The sequence below is a fragment of the Pelophylax lessonae genome (assembly GCF_965119305.1).
Source record: "Pelophylax lessonae genome assembly, chromosome: 1".
In the NCBI taxonomy this organism is placed as follows: domain Eukaryota; kingdom Metazoa; phylum Chordata; class Amphibia; order Anura; family Ranidae; genus Pelophylax; species Pelophylax lessonae.
The window spans coordinates 169,324,710-169,348,907 of NC_138768.1; the positions used below are offsets into that span (position 1 = coordinate 169,324,710).

At 41.8% G+C, this 24,198-nt stretch overlaps 1 protein-coding gene across 3 annotated transcripts in view; it reads left to right on the forward strand.

Annotated features, from left to right (window-relative positions):
* The window catches only part of PAM (peptidylglycine alpha-amidating monooxygenase), a 317,350-nt gene extending 296,113 nt beyond the window's left edge, over positions 1-21,237 (forward strand). For 2 of the 3 annotated variants that reach the window (XM_082267132.1, XM_082267134.1), the window contains 6 exons: positions 4,372-4,490; positions 5,065-5,164; positions 6,208-6,261; positions 8,937-9,149; positions 9,327-9,380; positions 20,436-21,237. In XM_082267132.1, coding sequence (XP_082123258.1) covers positions 4,372-4,490; positions 5,065-5,164; positions 6,208-6,261; positions 8,937-9,149; positions 9,327-9,380; positions 20,436-20,623 — 728 coding nt within the window. In that variant the 3' untranslated portion in view covers positions 20,624-21,237. The remainder of the gene's footprint in view (positions 1-4,371; positions 4,491-5,064; positions 5,165-6,207; positions 6,262-8,936; positions 9,150-9,326; positions 9,381-20,435) is intronic. The other variant, XM_082267133.1, reaches the window with a different exon arrangement.
* The last annotated feature ends 2,961 nt before the right edge of the window (positions 21,238-24,198 follow it).

Consider the following 24,198-nt stretch of genomic DNA (forward strand, 5'->3'; position numbering starts at 1 on the left):
CCCTTTGGTCTCGCCTCTGCTCCTCGGGTCTTCACAAAGGTCTTGGCTCCAGTCCTGGCGTTGTTATGCCAACAGGGGATATCTGTCCTGGGTTACCTGGACGATCTGCTTCTCCGTGCAGATTCCCACGCCGCTGGTAACAAACTTGGAGGTCACCATGAGAACTCTGGAGGAGTTCAGGTGGATTCTGAACCTTCAGAAGTCGTCCCTGGTCCCTTCCATGAGACTGGATTATCTGGGCCTGACCTCAGCCAGGGTGTTTCTTCCTCCAGACAAACTCCAAAAACTCCAGACTGCATTTCAGCTATTTCTGTCCAGCAAATGGTCACCCCTTCGGACTTGTATGAGAGTTCTGGGACTGATGGTGTCGTCCTTTGAAGTGGTCTCTTTCGATCATTTCCACATGAGAATCCTCCAGAAGGAAATGGAACAAAGATCCAAATTCCCTGGACAACCAGATCCAGCAGAGCCAGGTGACCAGGGGGTCCCTGATATGGTGGCTTCAGTCCCCGGCGCTCAAACTAGGAAAATCCTTCCTTCCCCCTATTTTGTACGGACGCCAGTGTGTCCTTGTGGGGAGGTGGTCTTGGCAAGTTTTCTGCTCAAGGAGTCTGGTCCCTGGAAGAATCCAGGTTACCGATCAATGTTCTGGAGCTGAGAGCGATCAGGCTTTGCTTAGTCCACTCGACGGAGTACCTTCAGGGCTGTCCAGTGCTTATTTAATCAGACAGTGCCACAGCCGTGGCTTAATTCAAACACCAACGGGGCACCAGAAGTGTCCTTGCGGCCTTGGAGGTGGCAGGCATCCTTCGATGGGCGGAACGCTTTGTTCTGGCTCTCTCCGCTGTTCACATTCCAGGAGTGGAAAATTGGCAGGCAGATTACCTCAGTGACAGACTTTGGATCAAGGGGAATGGTCTCTCCATCCGGAGGTGTTCCTGCAGTTGTATCTTCATTGGGGCACTCCAGAAGTAGATCTGTTGGTGTCTCGGATCAAAAGGAAAGTGCAGAGGTTTGTGGCCGGCTCTCGGGACCCTCTGGGAGACGCCACAGATGTGCTGGTGGCTCCGTCGGGTCAGTATTAGCTGATGTAGGCCTTTCCCCTTCTCAAGTTGCTGCCAAAACTTCTTCACAGGATCAAAGCAGAAGGGACTCCAGTCATCATTGTGGCTCCAGACTGGCCTCACCGAGCTTGGTACGCCGACATGGTCAGGCTAGTCACAGACGTTCCTTGGAGACTTCTTCTCAGGGAGGATCTACTGTCTCAAGGGCCAATCTTCCATTCTGCCTTACAGTCACTGGCTTTGACGGCTTGGCTGTTGAAAGCCAGGTGCTGAAAGACAGGGGATTGTCTGCTTCAGTGATCCCCACTCTGCTTAAAGTGAGAAAAGCGACTTCTAGAAAGATCTTTCATCTTTCGTGGAAGTCGTATATTGCATGGTGTGAGTCTCTTTTGGGTCAGGTCTCAGTCTTGGCAATTTTCTTCCAGAGGCCGTTGGCCACTCATTCCCTGATCCGTAACTTTATCCAGGGGGTGCGACACTTGGCACCTCCGGCCCAACCGCCGCTGCCATCTTGGGACCTTAATTTGGTGCTGTTGGTTCTCCAAAAACCTCCTTTTAAAAATATTGGGGAGATTCCCCTGCTTACCTTATCCCAGAAGGTGACCTTTATGGTGGCTATTACTGCTGCATGCAGGGTGTCGGAACTGATGGCGTTGTCCAGTCGTTCTCCCTATCTGGTGGTTCACAGGGATAAAGTGGTGCTTCGTCCGGATCCATGTTTCCTTCCGAAGGTGGTTTCCAGTTTCCACTTAAATGAGGATATTGTGCTACCCTCCTTGTGTCCTAAACCTAAACATCCTAAGGAATTTGCACTGCATACTTTGCATGTGGTTCGGGCAATCAGGGTGTAGTTTTTGAAAGTCAGATTCGCTCTTTGTACTCACAGATGGACCAAAGAAAGGGCTGCCTGCGTCTGCTGCGACTATTTCCAGTTGGATTAGACAGACAGTTGTGCAGGCTTATTCATTTAAGGATCAGGTTCCACCTTTCCCTGTTAGGGCGCATTCTACTTAGTGCTTCCTGGGCCTTTCGCCATCAGGCATCTGTGGTTCACGTTTGCAAGGCGGCTACCTGGTCATCTGTTCATACCTTCACAAAGTTTTACAAGGTGGATGTGCTGGCATTTGCAGATGCCTCCTTCGGCCGCAGAGTTTTGCTGGCGGCCGTTTAAGGGTGTTTTTTAGTCCCTTTGAGGGTGTTTAATGCTTTTTTCAGGTGGGTCTCATCTTCTTCTGATGATTCCTATGTTGCCTGGCTGGCTATGGTTCAGCCTTGGGGGAATTATTTTCTGATGTTCCCACCCCTCATTTTTATGGCACTGCTTGGGGACCTCCCTACTGTTATGAAGAACAGAGACTGCAGCCTGTCAATGAACAATAGAGAAAATTGGATTTTTGTCTTGCGTGAAATCTTTTTCTCTGAAGTTCATTGACGAACGCAGTACCCGCCCCTCTATTTTGAGTTGGGTTGGTATTGTTTTTCTCTGACACTGCTTTGTTACAAAACTGACATCCTATATCAGAGAGGGGGAGTTTACCTCCTGGGACTGCCCATAGGCGTAGCCAGAACCTTTTTTCTGCCTAGTTTCCTACTCCTGTAGGGGTAGTATAACCCCTACTGTTATGAAGAACAGACTGCGTCCATAAATGAACTTCAGAGAAAAGGATTTTACGCTAAGACAAAAATCCAGTTTTTTTTTTTTTTTAAATCCTACCCAAAATATACTGACCCTAAGCTTTGACCCTTTCTTGACACAAACTAACTCTGGTACTGACCAAGATCAAACCTTGATCTAGGGTTTTTTTTGTTGTTTTTTAATTTTCTCTCTGCAAGGAGAGAGAGATGCAATGTTTCTTTCCTCTCCATTGACAGAGAGAAACAGAGCAGCTGACTTTACAGTGATTGATCACCATGATAGCCAATCAGATGCTAGCGCAGCGATCAGGTGACCCAGAACCAGGAGTTCTGAATCTGAATCTTTTTAGTACGAGACCTCAGGCTCCCAGTAAGACCTAGTTCCCTGTGGGTGCTGGGAGCACGCAGTGTTGAGCACGTCCAGCACAAAGACAGATCCACATATATACGACTCCACAGAAAAAAGCCTAGTCCAGTGGGGCTGCTTAAATGCATACTGTCAACGCGAATAGGTTAAAGCAGAGTTCCACCCTATTTTACAACTTTGCAGTTTCCGTTAGCTTAAAACAACCTGAAAAAGAATTGGATAGTTTTTTTTTTTTTTTTGTTTCACTTACCTTATTTTTTCTGAAAATGAACTTACCTTCCTTCCACTTCCTCCCTCTGCGGCCACGGCCCCCGACGTCACTTCCTCCTTTGCATTGACTCCTGGGAGATAAGCGTCATCAATCCCAGGAGTCAATGCGCCTGCACCATTGAAACTTTTCCAAATAAATGGCGTTTGAAAGACCGCTGCGCAAAAAATATTGCAATGAACGCCATTTTATTCTCCAGAGTCTTTGCTAAAAAAATATATATAATGTTTGGGGGTTCTAAGTAGTTTTCTTGCAAAAAATACTGATTTTTAACTTGTGAACAAAATGTGTCAAAAATTAGCTCGGTCCTTAAGTAGTTAAAGTTGTTAGATTGTGGCTGGCCATGCTGCCGTGGTCTGACTACTTAACAGGCTTTTTTTGTTATTTATGCTTTGATCATATGAATGCTTCAGACTTTGAGAAGGGTTGATTTGGAAATGTCTGAGAAGCGAAGAAATACCCACAGCCATACATTTGTTTCCTGGTTTAATTGTAAGTGGCTGGATCATGTGAGTCATATAATGTCTAGGTATACCTTATTAAGGCATCCAATTTACACATGAACAATAGCCAATCAATCACTCAAAATAAGCTGGCCAAGTCATTTCCTTAACAGCTTTGCTAGTGTATTTATGAAAAGGGCTGATGTATGGCATGTTGGCTGTGCCAAATATTTAATTCCCATTAAAGCAATCTGTCACCTATTGTAATGTGTAAATGTTGGGTATATCGTATTACTGGGTGCATCTCTTTTTTCACAACATAGGCACATAATATCTTTATTTCCAGTTGGAGTTGAGATGCATGCATCCTTCATTTCACGATCTTAGAGTCTATCAATGTAATGTATAGAGATGCATTGGTTATGTGTCAGATCTCATACATCTGATACATATACAGCTCCTGTAAAATAAATGTATGAGCTTGAACTTGGAGATGCCTGATATCTGCTATTAGCTTCATAGGCATTGTCACAGGTTTCCATTGGTAACAATGACTTAAAGTATATGTTCTCTGTCTGTCCACCTTTGTTCTAGAAGGAACATTGTATGCCGTTAATGGAAAATCCTACTATGGGGATTCCGAGCCTGTACAAGGCTTCGTAATGAACTTCACTACAGGGGATATTCTAGACACCTTTGTTCCAGTTAAAAAGGTAATTCTGGTTTCCTGATTTTATGTTTAACTACAACTGGTAGTAAGAAACCCAGCCTGACCTACTGCATGGGTTATTTACCTGACTGTTTGTACAAGGCATTCAGATGAACTATAGAAATGTATACAAAATCTGCTTCCCTTCAAACGATCGTTGTCTACTGGTGTGTGCCATACAAAAATACACATCATTGTTGGTGTTGGCACCAAGACAGCGAAAATACTGCACCCTTTTACTTTGGAAAAGGGAACAATCCCAGATCAACTGCTGTAAAATTTCCAATGTGGTAGAAAATCTCTTTGATAGATCCCAACCCTTTGGACTGTTTGAACTATATTTAATGCTATTGAGTTTGTGCCAGACATTCCTGAATTGCTTGACCCTATTATGGCAAGTTTTACTCGCCAACAGAGACCCTTTAAATGTGTGCCCAATATATTCTAGCTATGTAAATAGTATATTACTGGAAAGCATTAGAAGTAGTATTAGAACATGTTTGTCAGGTGAAACTCAGAGGTTTGTTTTGGCTGAATGTTCACACTGTGTGTGACTTGCACTTTGGTTATGTTTGCAGAATTTTGACATGCCCCATGACCTTGTGGCATCAGACGATGGAGCAGTGTATGTCGGAGATGCCCACGCCAACACAGTGTGGAAATTCTCACCATCAGAAAGTATGTTCTGTCCGTGCTTGGTCTCTGGTTCTTATTTATTTTGGCCAAATGATGCGAACTTTGAAATGAAACCTTGAATGTTTAGACTGGTTTTATGTGCATAGTATAAAGACACCTATTCATGTGAATACGTGACTTAATGTTTTTTTTTGTTTTTTTTTAAGCAGCATGCTGTACTCTGATCTGATTTACTGAACATTTTTAAGCAGATATCTCATGCTGCAGTCTTGCTGTAATGGAAACGTCATACAATTAATTACCCATTACCTTTAACTGCCTATTCTGGTAATCACAGGATTTGTGAGACTGCTGGCATATTTGTTATTATGTATAGTTTTTATACCTTGGAAGATCAATTTTAGAGCAATTCCCCAACAATCTTCTACAGCATTGCACATTTGATTTCTGTTTGAAATTTCAGTAGTATAGCTGCATGTTATATATGAGCATGATGAATAACTACGATGCTGATTCATCTGTCAATTTTACATTTTTCTGAATTTAACTTTAGAGTTGGTCAGTGCATTTGTTTGAATTTTTCTATATATGTAGTCCTCCTACAAATGTTTTATTTTGCCCCATGAGCTAAGAACATGTGATTTTTGGTGTAAAATGCACAAACTTTTTTAAACAGTGTTTGAATTATTAATATTTAAAGACTTTACATTTTTGAATTGCAGTAAAAGGTACGTTTTTATGGTGCGTTATGTCTGGTGTTGTGTGCGTTGCCAGGCCATTAATTTAGAATGGCACACCAGTGAAGACAGAGAGTACTTGCCAATATATCTTTGTTGTTTGCATTGCTGAAAATGCTGCAGGTGCAGTTTTTCCTGCATTGAAGTGCACTACTAGTCTATCCCAAGTGAATGCAACAAGCCTCAATGCAGAAATGTGAAGTTACTCTCTATGCTCATTGTTCTTATTTTTCTTATATGGATTTGGGTTGTTCATGGTTTTATTTACTGCTATATCTTGTATTTATGGTAGCTGTGCTATTTGTTACAGTTCAGTAAATTGATGTTTTTTTTTTTTTTTTTTCCTAGAAGCAGAACACCGGTCTGTGAAAAAAGCTGGTATTGCAGTTGAAGAAATAACAGGTGTTTTTTTTTTCGATTTTAGACGCTTGCATTGTAAAAAATTAAAATTTTTTTGTTGTTGTGCTATCGATTCATGAAACACCTGTAGTTTTGTCTTACAAACAGGTTCATACAATTCCATATGCATATACAGCAAAAAGTTAACACAGCAGATATAAATGTCCTGCCCGTACGCGCTTACAGTCTATAGAAAAATTGTCAGCCCCACAGGCCTAACTGTTACATAAAGGCAGCCATCACCATAATGCCTGAGATGCTATTAGTATTTTTTACCCCACCTTTCTGATATTAAAGAGAGCTCCAGTTGCCCCCGCACAAAAAAAAAAAAAATTAAACTCAGTAGCTACAAATGCTGTAGCTGCTGATTTTTAATATAAGGACACTATCCAGCAATGTCGGCACCCAAGCCGATACTTCAATTGACTTTGGGTGCAGGCTCCGGCATCTTCATTAAAGGAAACCGGTTTCCTACTGTGCTAGCACAAGTCACACTGTGCTTTGTGAATGGCCCAGCACTCTTCTGAGACCTGTGTGTGTCCCAGAAGGCTGGGGAAGGGGGGGGGGTTGGACTTATTCATAGATCTTACCTGGAAGTGGGAGCAGGTACCTGTCAAAAACACCCCCCCCCCCCAAAAATGTGGCAGTGCAGGGGGGAGGGAGGGTGCAAACAAGCAGCGATCCCCTTTTAGGTGGAGCTCCACTTTAATGACCTAACACATGCTAATGATAGAGGCTGATGCAGGTGTCTGGGTTAACCTCTGTACATTCTGGCCCCATGGAGCTGCTGTAAAGTAAAGAGATAAATCTTTTTTTTTATGTTCACAGCAGAGGTTTTAAAGCATAATTAGGATCTCTGAACTGTATAAGTATGCATACATTGTGGGGAGAACTTGATTTGGAGGTATGAAAGCCTTTTTCGGTCTTCGTGGTTCATTGCTTAGGAGTTGTCTAGCCTGTCTCCCTTCTCTTCCATCCTTCATATATTTGCAAGATGAGGCATAATTAGGTATCCCTTTTCAGCTTGTGTCATAAAAGGTTACTTGAATGTTTAAAGCAGTGTTTCTAAACCTTTTTTCATTCAAGGCATCCTTGAAAAATATTTTCAGTCTCGAGGCACCCCAGTCTAAGGCTTGGTTCATATTACTGCGTGTCAGGGAACGCATGCAAAATAATGCGTGTTCCCAACACACAGGTAAATGTGCTGCTCTTTAGCAGACATGTAGGGCTGCCATTAATAATTTTGGTCGTCTTCATATAGTCAGGTAGCTGCAGCATAAATCCGCATGTGCGGCTACATGCAAACAGCAGTGGCCTTTATCAGCCCACTATTAGTTTAAATGGGCTGAGGGTTGGTTGATTGCATAACCCAGTTATTTCAGCAGCAACAATCCGCCAATTCTTGCTGTATGAATCTGGCGGCCGCACCTACCTGATTGTCTGAAAGGGGCCAAAAGGTACCCCCATGCATGGCAAACATTATTTGTTTTCGGTGCGGCACAATTTTAAAAAATAGTCGGACATTTTTCCCTGTGCTTTTGTGGGTGGGGCATTATATTGAAAGGAATGGGCTGCCCTATATGCAGCATAGAGCTGCACAGATGGGAACCAAGGGCTTGTTCACACGTGAGTTTGGGGGGCAGTAAACCACAAAGTTGAGCCATGATGTGGCTGGAGCAGGAAGTATTCACCCAGATGAATGGCACATTGCAACTGCTCTGCAACCATGTGCATTGCATTCAGTTGTGGCATGGGGATGCTGCATTTAAGGGGTTAAAACACACTTACACACACGAGCAACACAAGACAGTTGTCTTAGTAAGGGGGGCAAAAGTATAAATCTGGCCTTGTCAGTAGACAAACACACAGCTTCTCAGCAAATTTTGCCACAGTCATGTCACCAGCAACACCTTGGCACAAGTACCTTACCTGGAGACACCTTTACTTCGTTATCAGAGCAAGGGCAGCCTGTACAGAAAAGACTGTTCTGGGCACTGTCCCTGCCAGTCACCTCTGGACTCTTGTCTTGTCAGTCTCACCTGGCAGGGCACTGATGCCATCTGTGTTGGTGCTGTCAGTGATCTCCTTCCCAACTTCTCTCAGCATCTCCTCCGCTTTCAGCAGATCTCCCCCGCACAGGCAGCCGTGAAATCTGCCCCCCATGCTTGAATTGTACAATGCATTCAGCATCCCCATCTGACTACCCGCTCATTCAGACGCCTCTTCTGCCACTGTTGGTGGGGTTGAGCCACCTCCTGGTTGGTGCAAGACACGGCCCACTGACGGAGCTGCTCCTTGTGCCTGCCCTGATTAGGCTCCCACTGTGCCGAATTACAGTTCGGCAGAGCAGTGGGAACTTGATCTGATCTGAATGCCATTCTCAACCAGAATGGCATGGCACCCCTGACCACCTCAACCGGCACCCTAGTTGAGAATGACTGACTGATGGATTTTATTCAACAGTTGCATCTTGTGTACACATTGGACTATTCTCAAGTCTGTTTCATCTTAACAAGCTGGCAACATCATTGTGAGAGTGGGTCATAGCCTTATTAAATCAACTCTTGCATCCATCCAGGACTTTACACTGTTTTAAACTGTTACTAGTCAAGTGTCCTGCTTGGGCGCCAACATTTTCTGGCGTTAAGTGGTCCTAATCTCTCATGTCTTATTTTCAGAAACCGAAATCTTGGAAACACGAGTGAGAAGTCGACCCAAAGCTAATATAACAGCCCCGGAGAAGCATCAGGAACAAGCCAAGCAAACTCTAGTTGAGCATAGTAGTGTTGGCGTTTCCTTCGTTCTCATCATCACTTTGTTAGTGATTCCAGTTGTGGTTCTTGTGGCCATCGCAATTTTTATCCGATGGAGGAAGAACAGAGTGTATGGAGGTATTCACAGAAAAGTCTATTCACAATTTTTACATGGTAGATGTTAATTGGAGTCATGTGTACTTTCATTTGGTTGAAGATCTTAGTGAAATAAAGTGAACACACCATACCATTTTACAGCCATGACAATATACAAAAATGGCTTAAGAGCAGCCAATGTTTTGGTACTTTTTCTAGGTGAAGAGCACAAATCTGAATCGTCACCTGGAGGGATCCTGGGAAAACTCAGAGGTTTGCATTTTATTTGTTCCATTTGAAACTGAATTCTAAAGCATAAACATTGACATTAGGACTTTTTAAAGGGCATCGTGTCGGGAAAAATATGAAAGCTCTCGTTAAATATTGCTTTAAGTTTACAGTATAGTTAGGGCGGAAATGCTTCCAGCATGTCAATCATTTGAAGTGTTTCATGCTAGCTTTGCTGCCAGCTATGAAAGAGGGTAAGGAATATATTGGTAGAATCAGTCTCTGCATAGACACTGCTGCAGGTTGTGGAGAGGAGGGGGGTCACGTTGAAGTCAGACAGTAGTGGTTGAGGAAAAGGGAAAGCTCCAGTCTTTCATCACATTCTGTCTGATCGTTTTCATTTTGGCTCTCTTAGATTTTGCAGCTTAAAGTACAGTACTTAAAAGACAAAAAAGAATATGTATTTTCGTCTTCTGCGATAAAATCAAAAACGTGAAAAAGTGTACATAGCCTGTCTGCCCTCTTATAATACTAAATCTAAATATATATATTTTAAAAGGTGCCAAGTAGGACTAGCTTCTGCTAGTCTTGACATTTTTAATATTACTATGCTAAATAAATAGTGCTTATTTCTTATGTATATAACCTTATGAGAATATAGATATGATAATTAGTAGAGCTGAAGGAGTATCAAGTCTAAATGTCAGTCTGCCATCTTTTCTTGTGTACTGGTTTCTCAGTGCTTTTTCTCTGGTTTTTGTGTTGATCATATTTCATCTTATTTATTTTTGTTTATATATATTTATATTATTTGCTATAAAGATTTTCATACATCAGTCTCCTGAGACTAGAGTACTTTGTGCTGTTATCAACACATTTTCTATTCCAGCCTTTCTTAAAGTGGTTGTAAAGTCAGGATGATAAAACACTGCCATCCCCTCTGTTTAATCAAGATTTATAGCACTGTGTCCATTTTAAAAAAATTCTAATTGTAAGTAACTTCTCTCACAGCAATAACTTGATGTCAGTGACATTCCTCTGCTCGGTTTCCCCCTGTAACGTTAAAAAACCATACCTCGTTAGAATTCCATACCCTCGTCACTTCCGGTCTGAAACAGCTGAGCGGCGCAGCAGTGCGCATGCTCAGAGCCCCGGATACGTCATTGCACAGCAGAGAATTTCACAAGTACGCATGCTCGGAGGGAATGAAATTATTACGGAGTGTGTGTAATGTTATACTTGCGGCGGTTACATTAAAACAGTTCGGCGGCAACATGGGGCATCTCCTCTCCTATCCCTGACACTTCCCTCATCTCAGCTAATAAATATAAAAGCGGCGGCGGGTGTATGAAATGTAAGTGACGGCGATCTCGGCTCCGTGATCTGCTTTTATATTTATTAGCCAAGATGAGGGAAGTGACAGGGGTAGGAGCGGAGATGACTCATGTTGCAGAGGAGCTGTTTTAATGTAACGGCGGCAAGTATAACATTACACACACTACTGTGAGAAATCCATACCCTCCGTAGGTGCACCGGAAGTGACGAGGGTATGGTTTTCTCACGGGTATGGTTTTTTCACGGAACACCCCCATGTAAGGAATGCAGAAGGAGGGGCTGAGATAACCCTCTGACATCAGCCGGCCAGCAGAGGAAAGTCATGTGACTGCTGTAAGATGAGGTATTTATGATTAGAGTTTTAAAAAAAACGGACATCTAGTAGTTTAGATCCTGATAAAACAGAGGGGATGCAAGCTACTTTTAAAAGGTATTTCAATGACAAAGAAGAACAGTAGGACGGGAGGGGCAAGGAGGAGATCACTCTCACACACAGGCATTGGAACTGACAGGCAGAGAGGGAGAAAGAGAGGAGATATTGTGATGATAGAGGCAAGTATGCTGACCACTGTATCATAAATCAGGAGTCATGATTATCGTGGTCAGCAGAGACAGGGGGACACAGGATCAGGTAGGATCAGCCAGGTATGTTACATTATGCAAAGGGACAAATTACTCAGCAAAAGCACAGGGCTTTTTATCATGCTTTAAAGGAACAGGACATATATATATATTTTTTTTTAGGGTTACAAACGCTTTAATAAGGGAGGCAACCCTTGACAGTACAAACAAATGGCCACTGCCCCCACCAATAACTGGCCTTCGCAGCAAGGAGCACATCAAGCAAAATCAGAAATTCCCAGCTAAACTCGCCAACCAGCCTGCAAACAAATTAATTATCCTGCATAACAGTTTGCGGTAAAAACAGGGGTTTTGTTTGCACACATTTTCAAATAAATGCGAAAGCTGCAGGGCTCCTTCACGGCAACCCAGTATTATCTGCAGTCCTAACTCAATACATTTTCGAGAGCCTCCACAGTGGAAGCACATGCATAATAATGGATAGATAGAGGGCAGGTAAGCCTGTAGGAAGCCTACCACTCCTTTAAAGCACAGGGGCACACTGGACGCCTAACATAGAGCACAATGGCCATAAAGGTGTGCAGTGCATCCCATCATCAGTAATTCAACAGTGCAAACAAATGGCCATTACCCCCACCTCTGAAATCTGAGATAACTTTAGCATTTCAGGAAACTCTTGCTAATAATTACTATGTTTACAGCTCACGATATACAGCATTATGGTCACTAGGAAGAATGCCTCTTACAGATGGCTAAAAATATCATTAGAGTAATAGGTATTAATTTGTGAGGCAGAATTTGCCCATTGCTCAAGGAACCCCTGGAGGAACCCTATAGTTTTGCAGAAACCTGGTTGAGAAAGGTGCTCTATACACTTCCTTATAGGCTTAGTTCACCTTTACTACAACCCCAATTCCAAAAAAGTTGGAACGGTGTGCAAAATCCACATAAAGAAACTGCAATGATTTGTACATCACATAAACCCATATTTTATTCACAATAGGAAACGTATCACATGTTTAAAATGAGAAAAATGTACCAATTTAGAAAAAAAATAAGGTAATTTTAACATTAATGACAACAACACTTTAAAAAAAAATTGGGACGGGGCAACAAAAAAATGGAAAAGTACAACCCCAATTAGCAAAAAGTTGGGACAGATCCAGGTTTACCACTGTGAAACATCCCTTTTGTTTTCAACACTCTGTAAACAGCTGAGAACTGAAAAGACCGGTTGCTGGAATTTTAGGAGAGCAATGTTGTCCCAATCCTGTCTGAGCATATTCTGTTCCAAAACCTTGATATATATATATATATATTTACTTATTTATTTATTTTTTGAAGATGCCTCCCCTTTAGTCTGGAGGACATGGCACCCATGGTTGCCAAAAAAAGGTCAAATTTTGATTAGCCTTAAGGCAGAACAGTTTTCTAGTTTGTAAGAGACCATTGTAAATGAGCTTTGGTCCGGAGAACCTTGGGTTGGAGACTCTGAAGCCAATGGAATGCTGCTGAAATAAATGAAGGGGAAACTCAATTTTACAAGCTATTATTGCGTTCAATGATGTCAAATCATTAAATCATCAAAGGCTAGCACTTGGCCGGGATCACTGGTATTTTATTGTGATGCCATCACTATTGACATAGAACCAGTTCCCTGGGATGCTTGATTTATTAAAAATGCTGGCGGCCAAGCAATAAAGTAATATGTTATGCACTCTGATTAGAGATAAAGATTGCTACAAATATTGCCCTAACCTTTCACTTTCCTCTGCTGAGTCATCTGTCATCCTAAATCTTTAACAATGCAACATACTTAGGACTTTCATACAAATCTGATAGAGGTTAGGTGTGTGTGTGTGTGTATATATTTTGGCCAGGATTATTGGCCATATGCTGTTGCTGTTAAATCATAACATAATTTGCAATTTTCATGCCCTGTGGTTGTAGAAAGGCCCTTGATTAAAAGCAGCAGAGTAATTGATATTAACAATTAATATTCAAATATCAAAAGTTAAAGCAATAAAAGAAAGCAATAGTCGTTTGGGGTCAAGTTTATTCCTGTTTTTTTTTTTAATTTTATAGGATTTTAAGCTGTCTTATATATATTCGGTCATGATCTATTGTACAGTATATAGAGTCGGTTTTAAAAATAAAAATGTTATACATGACAAAGGGTTTTAAGAAGATGGGTTATTTGTAGGGACAACTTAGACCATATTTGTCTAAAATAAACCTCAGTAATTTGTAATAAAAACATCTTTGCCATTCTGAAGCTTCCCAACAAACCCCTATGCATATTATTTTATATATACTGTTATTCTCTGCTTGCCAAATATGCTGTGGGAATCTCCTTCCACGAAGTCTGGCTGCGGCCATTTTAACTGTGGGCAGCTGAAGCTGCTGACTGTTTACTTCCTGGATTTACGCAGACACACACATATATACAGGCGCACACACACACCACACCACTGCTTGCCTGCACATTTCTCCTCTCTTGATGAATACTCATGGATCTCTGCAGTCTCCTGTTATCTCTGACCTCACCCAGCCCCCTCCAGGTTTGCAGCTCTCATTTGCCCTCTTATGACTCACTCCTCCTCCTTTGCTGGCAAACTTTTACGAGAGATAGAGAGCTGTGCATGATGTCATTAGCCTAGGCTAATTACCAGACAGGAAAGAGGAAGTGGGCTGTATTTACTGGCAGAAAAAAAAAAATGTTTTACTATCCAAAGTTAAAACAACAAGGACAGAAGATTTAATAGATAGAAAGATGAAAAAAAAAATTACTGAAGGTCCGCTTTAGGTTCTTTAACTGCTTACTGTCCGCCCAAATGATGGCGGAGCGGTGCAGCTATTGTTCTGGGACTACTACTCAGTACCCATCAGTGCAGCTTATCAGTGCCTGATTACAGAAAAGTGAAAAACAGTGCCAATCAATGCCATCAGTGCCACCTATCAGTGCCCATCAGTGCGGCATATTAGTACCTCCTTATCAGTGTCACCTCATCAGTGCCCATAAGTGCCACTGCCTACTCATCAGTGCTCATCAGTGCAGCCTATCAGTGAAGGAGAAAAACTATTTTCAAAATGAACTCACAGAAAATAAGAAAACCTTTTTTTTTTTCAAAAGTTTCTTTTTTTTTTTTTTGTAAGGAATAAAAAACCCAGCGGTGATTAAATACCACCAAAAGGAAGCTCTATTTGTGTGATAAAATTTTTTATATGGGTACAGTGTAGCATGATCGCACAATTGTCATTCAAAGTGTGACAACGCTGAAAATTGGCCTGGGCATGAAGGGGGTGAAAGTGCACTGTATCGAAGTGGTTAAACAAGGGGCACACCTGGAACAATTCATGCCACTGCTAACAAAAGCACATTAGAGCACCATCTGCTGGCTAAAAAAAAAAAAAACGAGACTTTATTTTTTTGGGATTCAATAATTAATGTATATCTAACTCAAGAAAAAGAAAAAAAAATTGTTAAAATTTTAATTTTTAGACCTGGACATAATAAACTAGGAAAATGTGTAATAAACCACTATACGTTTAAATTAGCAATCCTAAGCAGCAGATGCTTTACTTTACTCTACTTCCCTGCAGCCTTTCTAGTGATTTTCACCTGACACATGGATTAGTCACAAGTCACTGAGTGCGTCATTGACTATCTTCTGTCTACAGTTGTCTGGTTCTAGCCGAAAATATTATTTTTATTTGCTTTTTTTAGCCAATGCCAACTCACTGAATGCAAACATCAGATAGCTTGTGGTGATCTTGGCATTTAGAGCCTATCCATGTATATCTTGCAGTAGAAAAAGCACGGCTGGGGATGAAAGGGGCAAAGAGACAGGTCAGTCTTTGAAGGCACCTAAGCGGAGCTGCCTGCTTCTAAAATACAGTTTAGACTTAGATGTACTCTTTAGGGCAATTTTTTTTTATTTTTCTTCTCTTGGCAGAAATTAAATGTTTTACTGACAGCCGATAATTACTGCACTCTGTTCCCATCTGTGCTTAGTGTTTTTTATATACATATGCTACATCTACCAACATCATCATCAACATATCTGTTGCTTTGCCTTATTTGCTGCTTTTGATTTTTCATTAGAAGTACTCTTCAGTTCCATTTGCTATTGTCTACATCCAGTATTACTACTATTATTTATGTAGTTTAGTCATTAGTTGTCTGAACATCTGCTTATCACTTCTTGTTACGTAATCAGTTTTTTTTTTTTAGTTTTGGATAGAATGTTTGTTTTTATTTTGGTTTCATGTTCACCCCCTCTACCTGTCCTGGTGGATGCTATCTCTGGGACAGAATGTAAGGGGAATTCCTAAAGCCGGGCAAGAATGTCAGGAAGCTTGGCTGGTTCAGCAGGGACTGGCCAAGATTTGAACCACTTAAGTTGACCATCAATTGATCAACTTGGGTACAACCAACATGTCACATTTTAAACATTCAACTATAGCAGCTAGCAATAATCTTTGTGTTCTCCGGGCAGGGACGGCTCCCAATGCCCACCGCTGGGAGAACACAATAGCTCCGCATGAGGGATTCCCTCATCAACACTAATTGTATTGATGAGGGAATCAAGTGCATTTCTTTCCTGCAACAAAGAAAATTGCATAAACTTAGGCCTGCCTTAGTTTTAGACTTATTATCAGAACAAGAGGTAAGGCTCTCACTTGCTGTTGCATCTCCAAGACAGGAGGTGAAGGGAAATTTCCCTTACAGGAAACATACAGCAAAAATAGCTTGATATAGGTTTTATCTCTTAACTACGTTATCCAAAACTTTAAAAAAATATTGCCTTGACCGTACATACACGTTTATTTAGCTATGGTAAATTTTAAAACATTAATGTGTAGAATACCTCCTGCGCTTGCCAAATAATATCTTTTACACCTCACTAGTGTTCAAACATCACCAAAAAAAAAAAAAAAATGATATAATAATCAATATGTGGTGTTCATTCTATCCACATGAATATATATATAAATGTGTAAACCGCAGAGAGCAGCTGGCACTTGAATGTATACACCCACCTGTGCAAAATGCAAGAAGTAAATATAATGTCTATATAATGCAGCGCTATCATTCAAACAAATTATCAACCAATATATACCTACTAATCTCTTAAATATGTGAATAGACACACATATATATATATATATATATATATATATATATATATATATACACAACATATAAAAAAATATATGTAAACAATGTGAAAATCAATACAAATTGTGGAAAATCAATAAAAAAAATTGTGCAAATCAACAACAGTATAAATCAAATGAAACAAATATAGTCCATATCTAGTAAATGTATCCAATTAGAAAAAGTCCATCAGAAGATTCCAACTTCCAGTGAATGTGCAGTCCCAGAAACCAGAACTCTTCACTTAAACACCTCAATGCCCTTCACCCCACCTTTGGGTGTCCTCTCACCTGCTTCAATGGACCTCACTAGATTAGAAAGGTCAGAATGCACTTTAGAATTGTATACGGACACTGCTCCAGCTGCTCACCAATCTCAACCTTTAGCTCCTTAGTGTGACATAATTCATATGAAAAGCAAGCAGACGACCCAATAGTGCAGATCACTTTAACAAATATTTATTAAAAACCAAAAGAAATCTTACATTTTAGAAGTAAACAGCATGTCTCCTCAATAATGCATGGCGACCATAGCTCCGCCCCACTCAGCCCAATGTGATTACGTTACCGTCCACCTCACAGTTGCGCCTAGCAGGGTTTTCCTGCGCTAAACTGTATAGATGTTACATTTTGCAACATATGGGGGGAGATTTACTAGAACTGGAGCAGCCAGAATCTGGTGCAAGCTGTGTATGGTAACCAATCCGCTTTCAACTTCAGCTTGTTCAATTAAGCTTTGACAATAAAACCTGGAAGCTGATCACAGCTGCACTAGTTTGAGTAAATCTCCCCCATTGTATTGCTTTATGAAAAAAAAAGGTAAAAATACATTGAAAAAATTATATATATATATATATATATAAATAATGTGTGTGTCTTAGTCCGTAGGGTTTAATATTAAGTTGGCCCAACCTTTGCAGCTATAACCACTTCAACTCTTCTGGAAAGCCAGGTCTTCTTGTCTACATCAGGGCCTGACCTCACAAATGCACTTCTGGAAGTATGGTCAAACATTCCAGTAGACCCACTCCTAAACATTGTGGGCAGCCTTGCAAGAAGAGTTAAGGTGTTATAGCTGCAAAGAGTGGGCCAACTCAATATTGAACCCTACAGACTAAGACTGGGATGCCATTAAAGTTCATGTGCGTGTAAAGGCAGGCGTCTCAATACTTTTGGCAATTGTGTGTGTGTGTGTGTGTGTGTGTGTGTGTGTGTGTGTGTGTGTGTGTGTATATATATATATATATATATATATATATATATATATATATATATATATATATATAATCACATTGCCTCGGGAAGAAAGCTGCACATAGGCTTTCACCCTGGCACATTCCTGCCACATTGCTCTCCTTGTAAAGGTACCATCCAGACATACCTTTTTGTACTGACTGGAGAAATCTACTGACTTTCAATGAAAGTCAGTCCATTGTAGTAGTACTACCAGATACCTCTAATCAACATCCTTGCTTTTAGCTTTAGTTTCTCTAAAGTCTGAACGGAATGGTTGAGTAAACGTTGAAGAAAATACTGTACTGTATCTTGGTAGTAATTTAAAGCTTCGAGGACCTGCAAATTTAGGTAACTTAAAACCCAAGAACAAAAATGTAATATATTGCAGTTCGCCAATATTTTGATGGCCTGGCTGCAATCGTTTACCTTTTTTATTTTTCCTTCAATCAGTGCTGTTGGTTATCTTGCACTCTCTGCAGCGTGATGTTATCAGCCTTGCCCCGGTTACCATTATGGATTACAGAACAAACCTCCCTATTTTATGAAAAAGGGTGCTCTGTAGCCTTAATATGTTTTCTGTCATTTCATGTTTGGTTCTGTGTAAGAGCAACATTGTCACTCTAAAGCCCCATACACACACGCAGATCATCGTCATACAAATGTTCATCTTTTCTCCCCGGGATGTCGGTGTCTGTTGAAAAGTGCAAAGACAGCACAAGGACAGCACAAGAATTTTGTCTGCAGACTTCAGCTGACTGCAGAAGTGATGTCATGTAATGGTTAACTTTCCCTGTGTTTTTTATTTTCTGAGCATGCCCAGTCTTGCAAATCTGCGGTCTGTCGGCTGATTTCTGTACTGACAGGCAAACAATTGTCCGTTCTGGTGTCTGCAGACAAAAATTTTCATGTTTGCAAGAAAGACTCTTGTCCGCAGATTGTGTGCAGACATCTGTCGGAGGCACCATACTAACACGCATACAATCGGCAGATCTTTCGTCCGCAGACGTTTGTATGAAGACGATCTGCGTGTGTGTACGGGGCTTTAGACCGCATTCACACTGCCGCGACCATTTAGCGCGACTTGTGAATTATTTAAAGCAACTTATATGATAGACTTTGTATTTGGCCAATCAGAATATGATGTGTTGTGACCTAATTCCCCTTTTCTGTTTTTTTTTTTACTCATTGCCCACCAGTGCCACGTATCAGTGTCCACCAGTGCCACTGCCCACCAGTGCCACGTATGTGTCCACCAGTGCCACTGCCCACCAGTGCCACGTATGTGTCCACCAGTGCCACTGCCCACCAGTGCCACGTATGTGTCCACCAGTGCCACTGCCCACCAGTGCCACGTATGTGTCCACCAGTGCCACTGCCCACCAGTGCCACGTATGTGTCTATCAGTGCCACTGCCCACCAGTGCCACGTATGTGTCCACCAGTGCCACTGCCCACCAGTGCCACGTATGTGTCCACCAGTGCCACTGCCCACCAGTGCCACAAATCGGTGTCCACCAGTGCCACTGCCCACCAGTGCCACGTATGTGTCCACCAGTGCCACTGCCCACCAGTGCCACGTATGTGTCCACCAGTGCCACGAATCGGTGTCCACCAGTGCCATGTATCAGTGCCACAAATCAGTGTCCACCAGTGCCACGTATCAGTGTCCACCAGTGCCACGTATCAGTGCCACGTATCAGTGTCCACCAGTGCCACGTATCAGTGTCCACCAGTGCCATGCATCAGTGCCACAAATCAGTGTCCACCAGTGCCACGTATCAATGCCACGTATCAGTGCCACATATCAGTGTCCACCAGTGCCACGTATCAGTGCCATGCATCAGTGCCACAAATCAGTGTCCACCAGTGCCACATATCAGTGCCACGTATCAGTGTCCACCAGTGCCACGTATCAGTGCCATGCATCAGTGCCACAAATCAGTGTCCACCAGTGCCACATATCAGTGCCACGTATCAGTGTCCACCAGTGCCACGTATCAGTGCCATGTATCAGTGCCACGTATCAGTGTCCACCAGTGCCACTTATCTGTGTCCACCAGTGCCACTCACACAGACCAGGCAGAGATAATGGTATATAGGAACTGTAGGCATGGCTGCAATGTGGGGAATGCCTGGCTAATTTTCCTCCTCCTTCCTGGAAAGTCGAATCACAATCGCTTGACAAAAGATAAGGATCCGACTTGGAGGCGACTCCCATTGAAGTCTATTGGCACCATTCGGATACAAGTCGCCTCAAAGTAGTACAGGACCCTTTTCTGAAGTCGGAGCAACTTCAGTAGTGCATATTAAGACAGCTCTCATTCATTTACATTGCATTTGTTATGACAAGCGACTTGGGGCGACTTGAGGGCACACAAGTCGCCTGACAAGTCGCGGCAGTGTGAATGGTCTCTGAAACAGAAAGAGTGTTAGGGCTGCAGAACACATCCCCCTTTCCTTGTCTTCATAACATAGAGTTTTTCTGCAGTTCACAGGTAACCTGGGCATGGCTAAGAACTGCAGAGTGCACGAGACCCAAGACAGCACTCGTTTTCTGTCAGGATCAACATGTATTTTGTGCACTTATTAAAGAAATATAGTAAAACCTTTTTATTGTTATATTTAAATGACTAAATGGGAGCAGATAGGAGACGTTCATTGTCGGGATTTACATGTACTTTAAGAAATTAGGACTTCTAGACAATTAAATCAATTTGTTGAATACGTAGGAACACTGTAGTAATGATTTACATGTGAACCTCGAATTCATTGTTCTGATTTATTTTAGGTAAAGGGACTGGCGGCCTTAATCTAGGAACCTTTTTTGCAAGTCACAAAGGGTACAGTCGGAAAGGCTTTGACAGACTTAGTACAGAAGGAAGTGACCAAGAGAAGGATGATGACGATGGCTCCGATTCAGAAGAAGAATACTCCGCGCCCCCGATCCCAGCAGCAGCAGCAGCATCCTCTTCCTGAAAAAAAAAACAACTACTTCCACTCAGTCCTTTGCCCTCTAGCACGTTTAAGATTGTGTATTTAATTGTAACTGTACTAGTCTCTGTGGGCAGTACAAGTGTCATGTTTTTTTTTCCTTTCCCTTCTAAGTGCTGTTGTAGTCTTTATGTGAACATTCAGAGCAATTTCGTTATCACTATAGAAAGTGTAGAAATAATACGTAATTCAAGTTTTAGTTTTATTACAACCTCTTTTTTTTTTTTTTTTCATTGTTTGATGGCATTCCTCTGCTTTTCCAATAGCACTTTAATTGCCAACATATATAAATAAATATATATATATTATTTTCATGCCTTTAAAGTCACGACTATTTGCAGTACAAAGATGTGTGCCACATAAATGCAAAGCTGCTAAATTTCTTCTATTTTTTTAAATTCACAATATGATATTGTGTCCAAAAATAATTAAAAGAGAAAAAAGATAAAAAAACTATTTAATTTTTTCTTTTTTTGTTTTGGTGTTATTGGGATGTCTTATTTTTAGATGGTTACACTGTTTAGAACACTATTTTCAGAAACTGAATGTACTTTGTGTAATAAAGTGTTCGCAGAGCATTAAAATGAGACTACTTTGGAGTTTGTGCTTGATGATGTGTTTAATCATTTTCTGAATGTTCCAGAGATCCAAAAATGTAAAAATAAATCCCCTGTAGATTTCAGAGTGGCAGATTGCATAGAACAGAATCATGTAAAAAGAGACTACACCCCCCTCAACTCTTCCCCAAAATGTATTTGAAAAACCTGTTACATTTGGTAAAATTGACTGAAGTGTTATACAAGATGCAAATTTAAAGCCCTCTCCCCAATGGGGGGGGGGGGGGAGCCCAGATAACAATAACAACTTGACAGAAGTTCTTTCCTTCCCTACCCTGTACAGAAAAAGAGGTTGGGCTTTACACTAAGTGATAATCCTGACTTCCCTCAACTTCCCAGTTTTACTGTATTACAATAATAATTCAGAAACTTTTAATTATTGCTTGGAGGTGTCCTTCATACAAATATAGAGGAAATGTATTTTACTAGATTGTCAGTCTTTAACCACTTGCCCTCCGGAAGATTTACCCCCCTTCATTACCAGGCCATTTTTTGCGATACAGCACTGCTTTATTTAACTGACAATTGCACGGTCGTGCGACGCTGTACCCAAACATAGGGGAAATGTCCTATTATGTCCTATTTTCCCCCACAAATAGAACTTTCCTTTGGTGGTATTTGATCACCGCTGTAGTTTTTATGTGTTGCGCTATAAACAAAAAAAAGACCAACAATTTTGAAAACAAAAAACAATTTTTTACTTTCTGCTCTAAAACATATCCAATGAAAAAAATCAAATTTCTTCACCAATTTAGGCCAATATGTATTCTGCTACATACTTTTGGTAGAAAAAGAAATCCCAATAAGCGCATATTGATTGGTTATAGCATCTACAAACTATGGGATTTTTTTCTAGTAATAGCACCAATTAGCGATCCTGCTTTGCAAGAACTCCAGATCAAGTCCTTCCCTACTGACAGAACAGCAATCTGCCATGTTTACATAGGTAGATCGCCATTCTGCCTGTGTACCGAATGAACAGCGGGTGCCAGTGGACACCCGCTGATCAGCGCCTGCTGTGTAGATTTGCAGCAGGAGCGAGCCGCTGGTGGCGCGCACTCGCACCTGATACCTGGAAGTACAGAATCACGTATGTATACATGATCCTGCACAGCGCAGCCACCCTGTAGCAGTAAAACTGTTATAGGGCGGTCAGCAAGTGGTCAAAAGAAAACTATAAAAGTTTTGTAAATCTAATTTTGTGTGTATACTTTTTTAAACTGCTCTTTTATATATGCTTAAGATAAATATAAGACATTTTTTAATACAAATTTAAAGTAGTTTTAAACCTCTTACATGCAATATGAACAAAGCACATCCCACTATAGCGTGTACTTGTCCCAATCCAGAACACTTAAGTGTAATTTCTGTCAACTACCTTGTTCCTCTACTCTCTGAGTGAGTCACTTATGGCAAGTTTTCTTGACACCAAGAGGTAAAAAAGGTGACAGGAGAGGGCTCTCCAGCACAGTCTGTGGTTGATAGCCTCAGCTCTGTTCCTGTGTGCTATGTGAAAGGGGGGGGGGGGAGTTGTGTCCCTTCCCTTCAATAAGCTCTTGGCTCTCCTCAATAAATTTAACTTCAGCTTCCCACCTCCTGTTTTCTGAAAACTTAAACAGGCTGTATTAATTCAGGACTTGGAATGGCTGTAGAGAAGAGAAGATGCAGATAAACAGGTACAACGCATGTAGGAGGATTTATTTTATTTCTGTGAATCAGCTGAGGTTAGTCACTTGACTGGATATATTTACAACCACTTTAATAAAGTGAATCCAGAAAATATTCACAACGCTTCACTTTTTCCACATTTTGTTATGTTACAGCCTTATTCCAAAATGAATTAAATTCATTATTTTCCTCAAAATTCAACAAAAAAATACCCCATAATGACAATGTGAAGGAAGTTTGTTTGAAATCCTTGCAAATTTATAAAAAAAAAAATGTACATAAGTATTTACAGCCTTTACTCAATACTTTGTTGAAGCACCTTTGACACCAATTACAGTCAGGGGAGGGCTGGCAGCCTTAGGCCTGGGGGGCAAATGCAGTCAAGTGGCCTACTGAACCACGAATCAGCTCACCATCCATGCCCACCTGGTTTTATAACGGATATTAATGTTATAAAGCAAGACAAATATGATACAATGTAACATAATTTAATGTTAATAGCAACAAAGGAGGTTTAACAAAAATACTGCATCAATGCAGCCTCACCAGTGCCCATTAATGCAGCCTCACCGGTGCCCATCAGTGTAGCTTCACCAGTGTCCACCAGTGCAGCCTCACCAGTGCCCATCAATGCAGCCTCATCAGTGCCAATCATCACAGCCTCATCAGCGCCCATCAATGAAGCCTCACCAGTGCCCATCAGTGCAGCCCACCAGTGCACATCACCGTGGGTCCTGCAGGCCGCTGGCCTGTAGGTTCTGCTGGGAGCTGGCCATGTCCTGTGGGCCCTGTTTTGCCGCTGGCCTGTAGGTTCCGCTGGGAGCTGGCCAAGGCCAGTGGGCCACAAGCCATAGCAAGCACCCAACAGGACCCACAGGCCATGGCCAGCTCCCAGCAGGACCCAGAGGTTATTGCCAGCTCCCAGCAGGATCCACAGGCCATGGCCAGCACAGGACCTAACAGCCAGACAGTGTTAAGGGGTATTTTCTATTTTGAGGTTACTGAGTGGGCAGGGCACTGGGGCGGGGTAAATGGAGGGGAGGGGGGATGGGATGTGGGGGTCAGCTGGAAGTGTTAGGGTCTCTCACCTCTGCAATGCAGATGGCAGCTCAGCAGGTCCTTGCTTGGCCTCCTGGGGAGGTGCGAGAGTAAGCTACTCTCACTCTCTCTAAAAACTTCAGGCTGCACTGTTGCAACTATCCAGCGCCCAACCCGAGTGGGTAACGTGATGTGTGTGACCGGTCCCCTGACATGCAGCGTGCCCTGCCTGTTTGC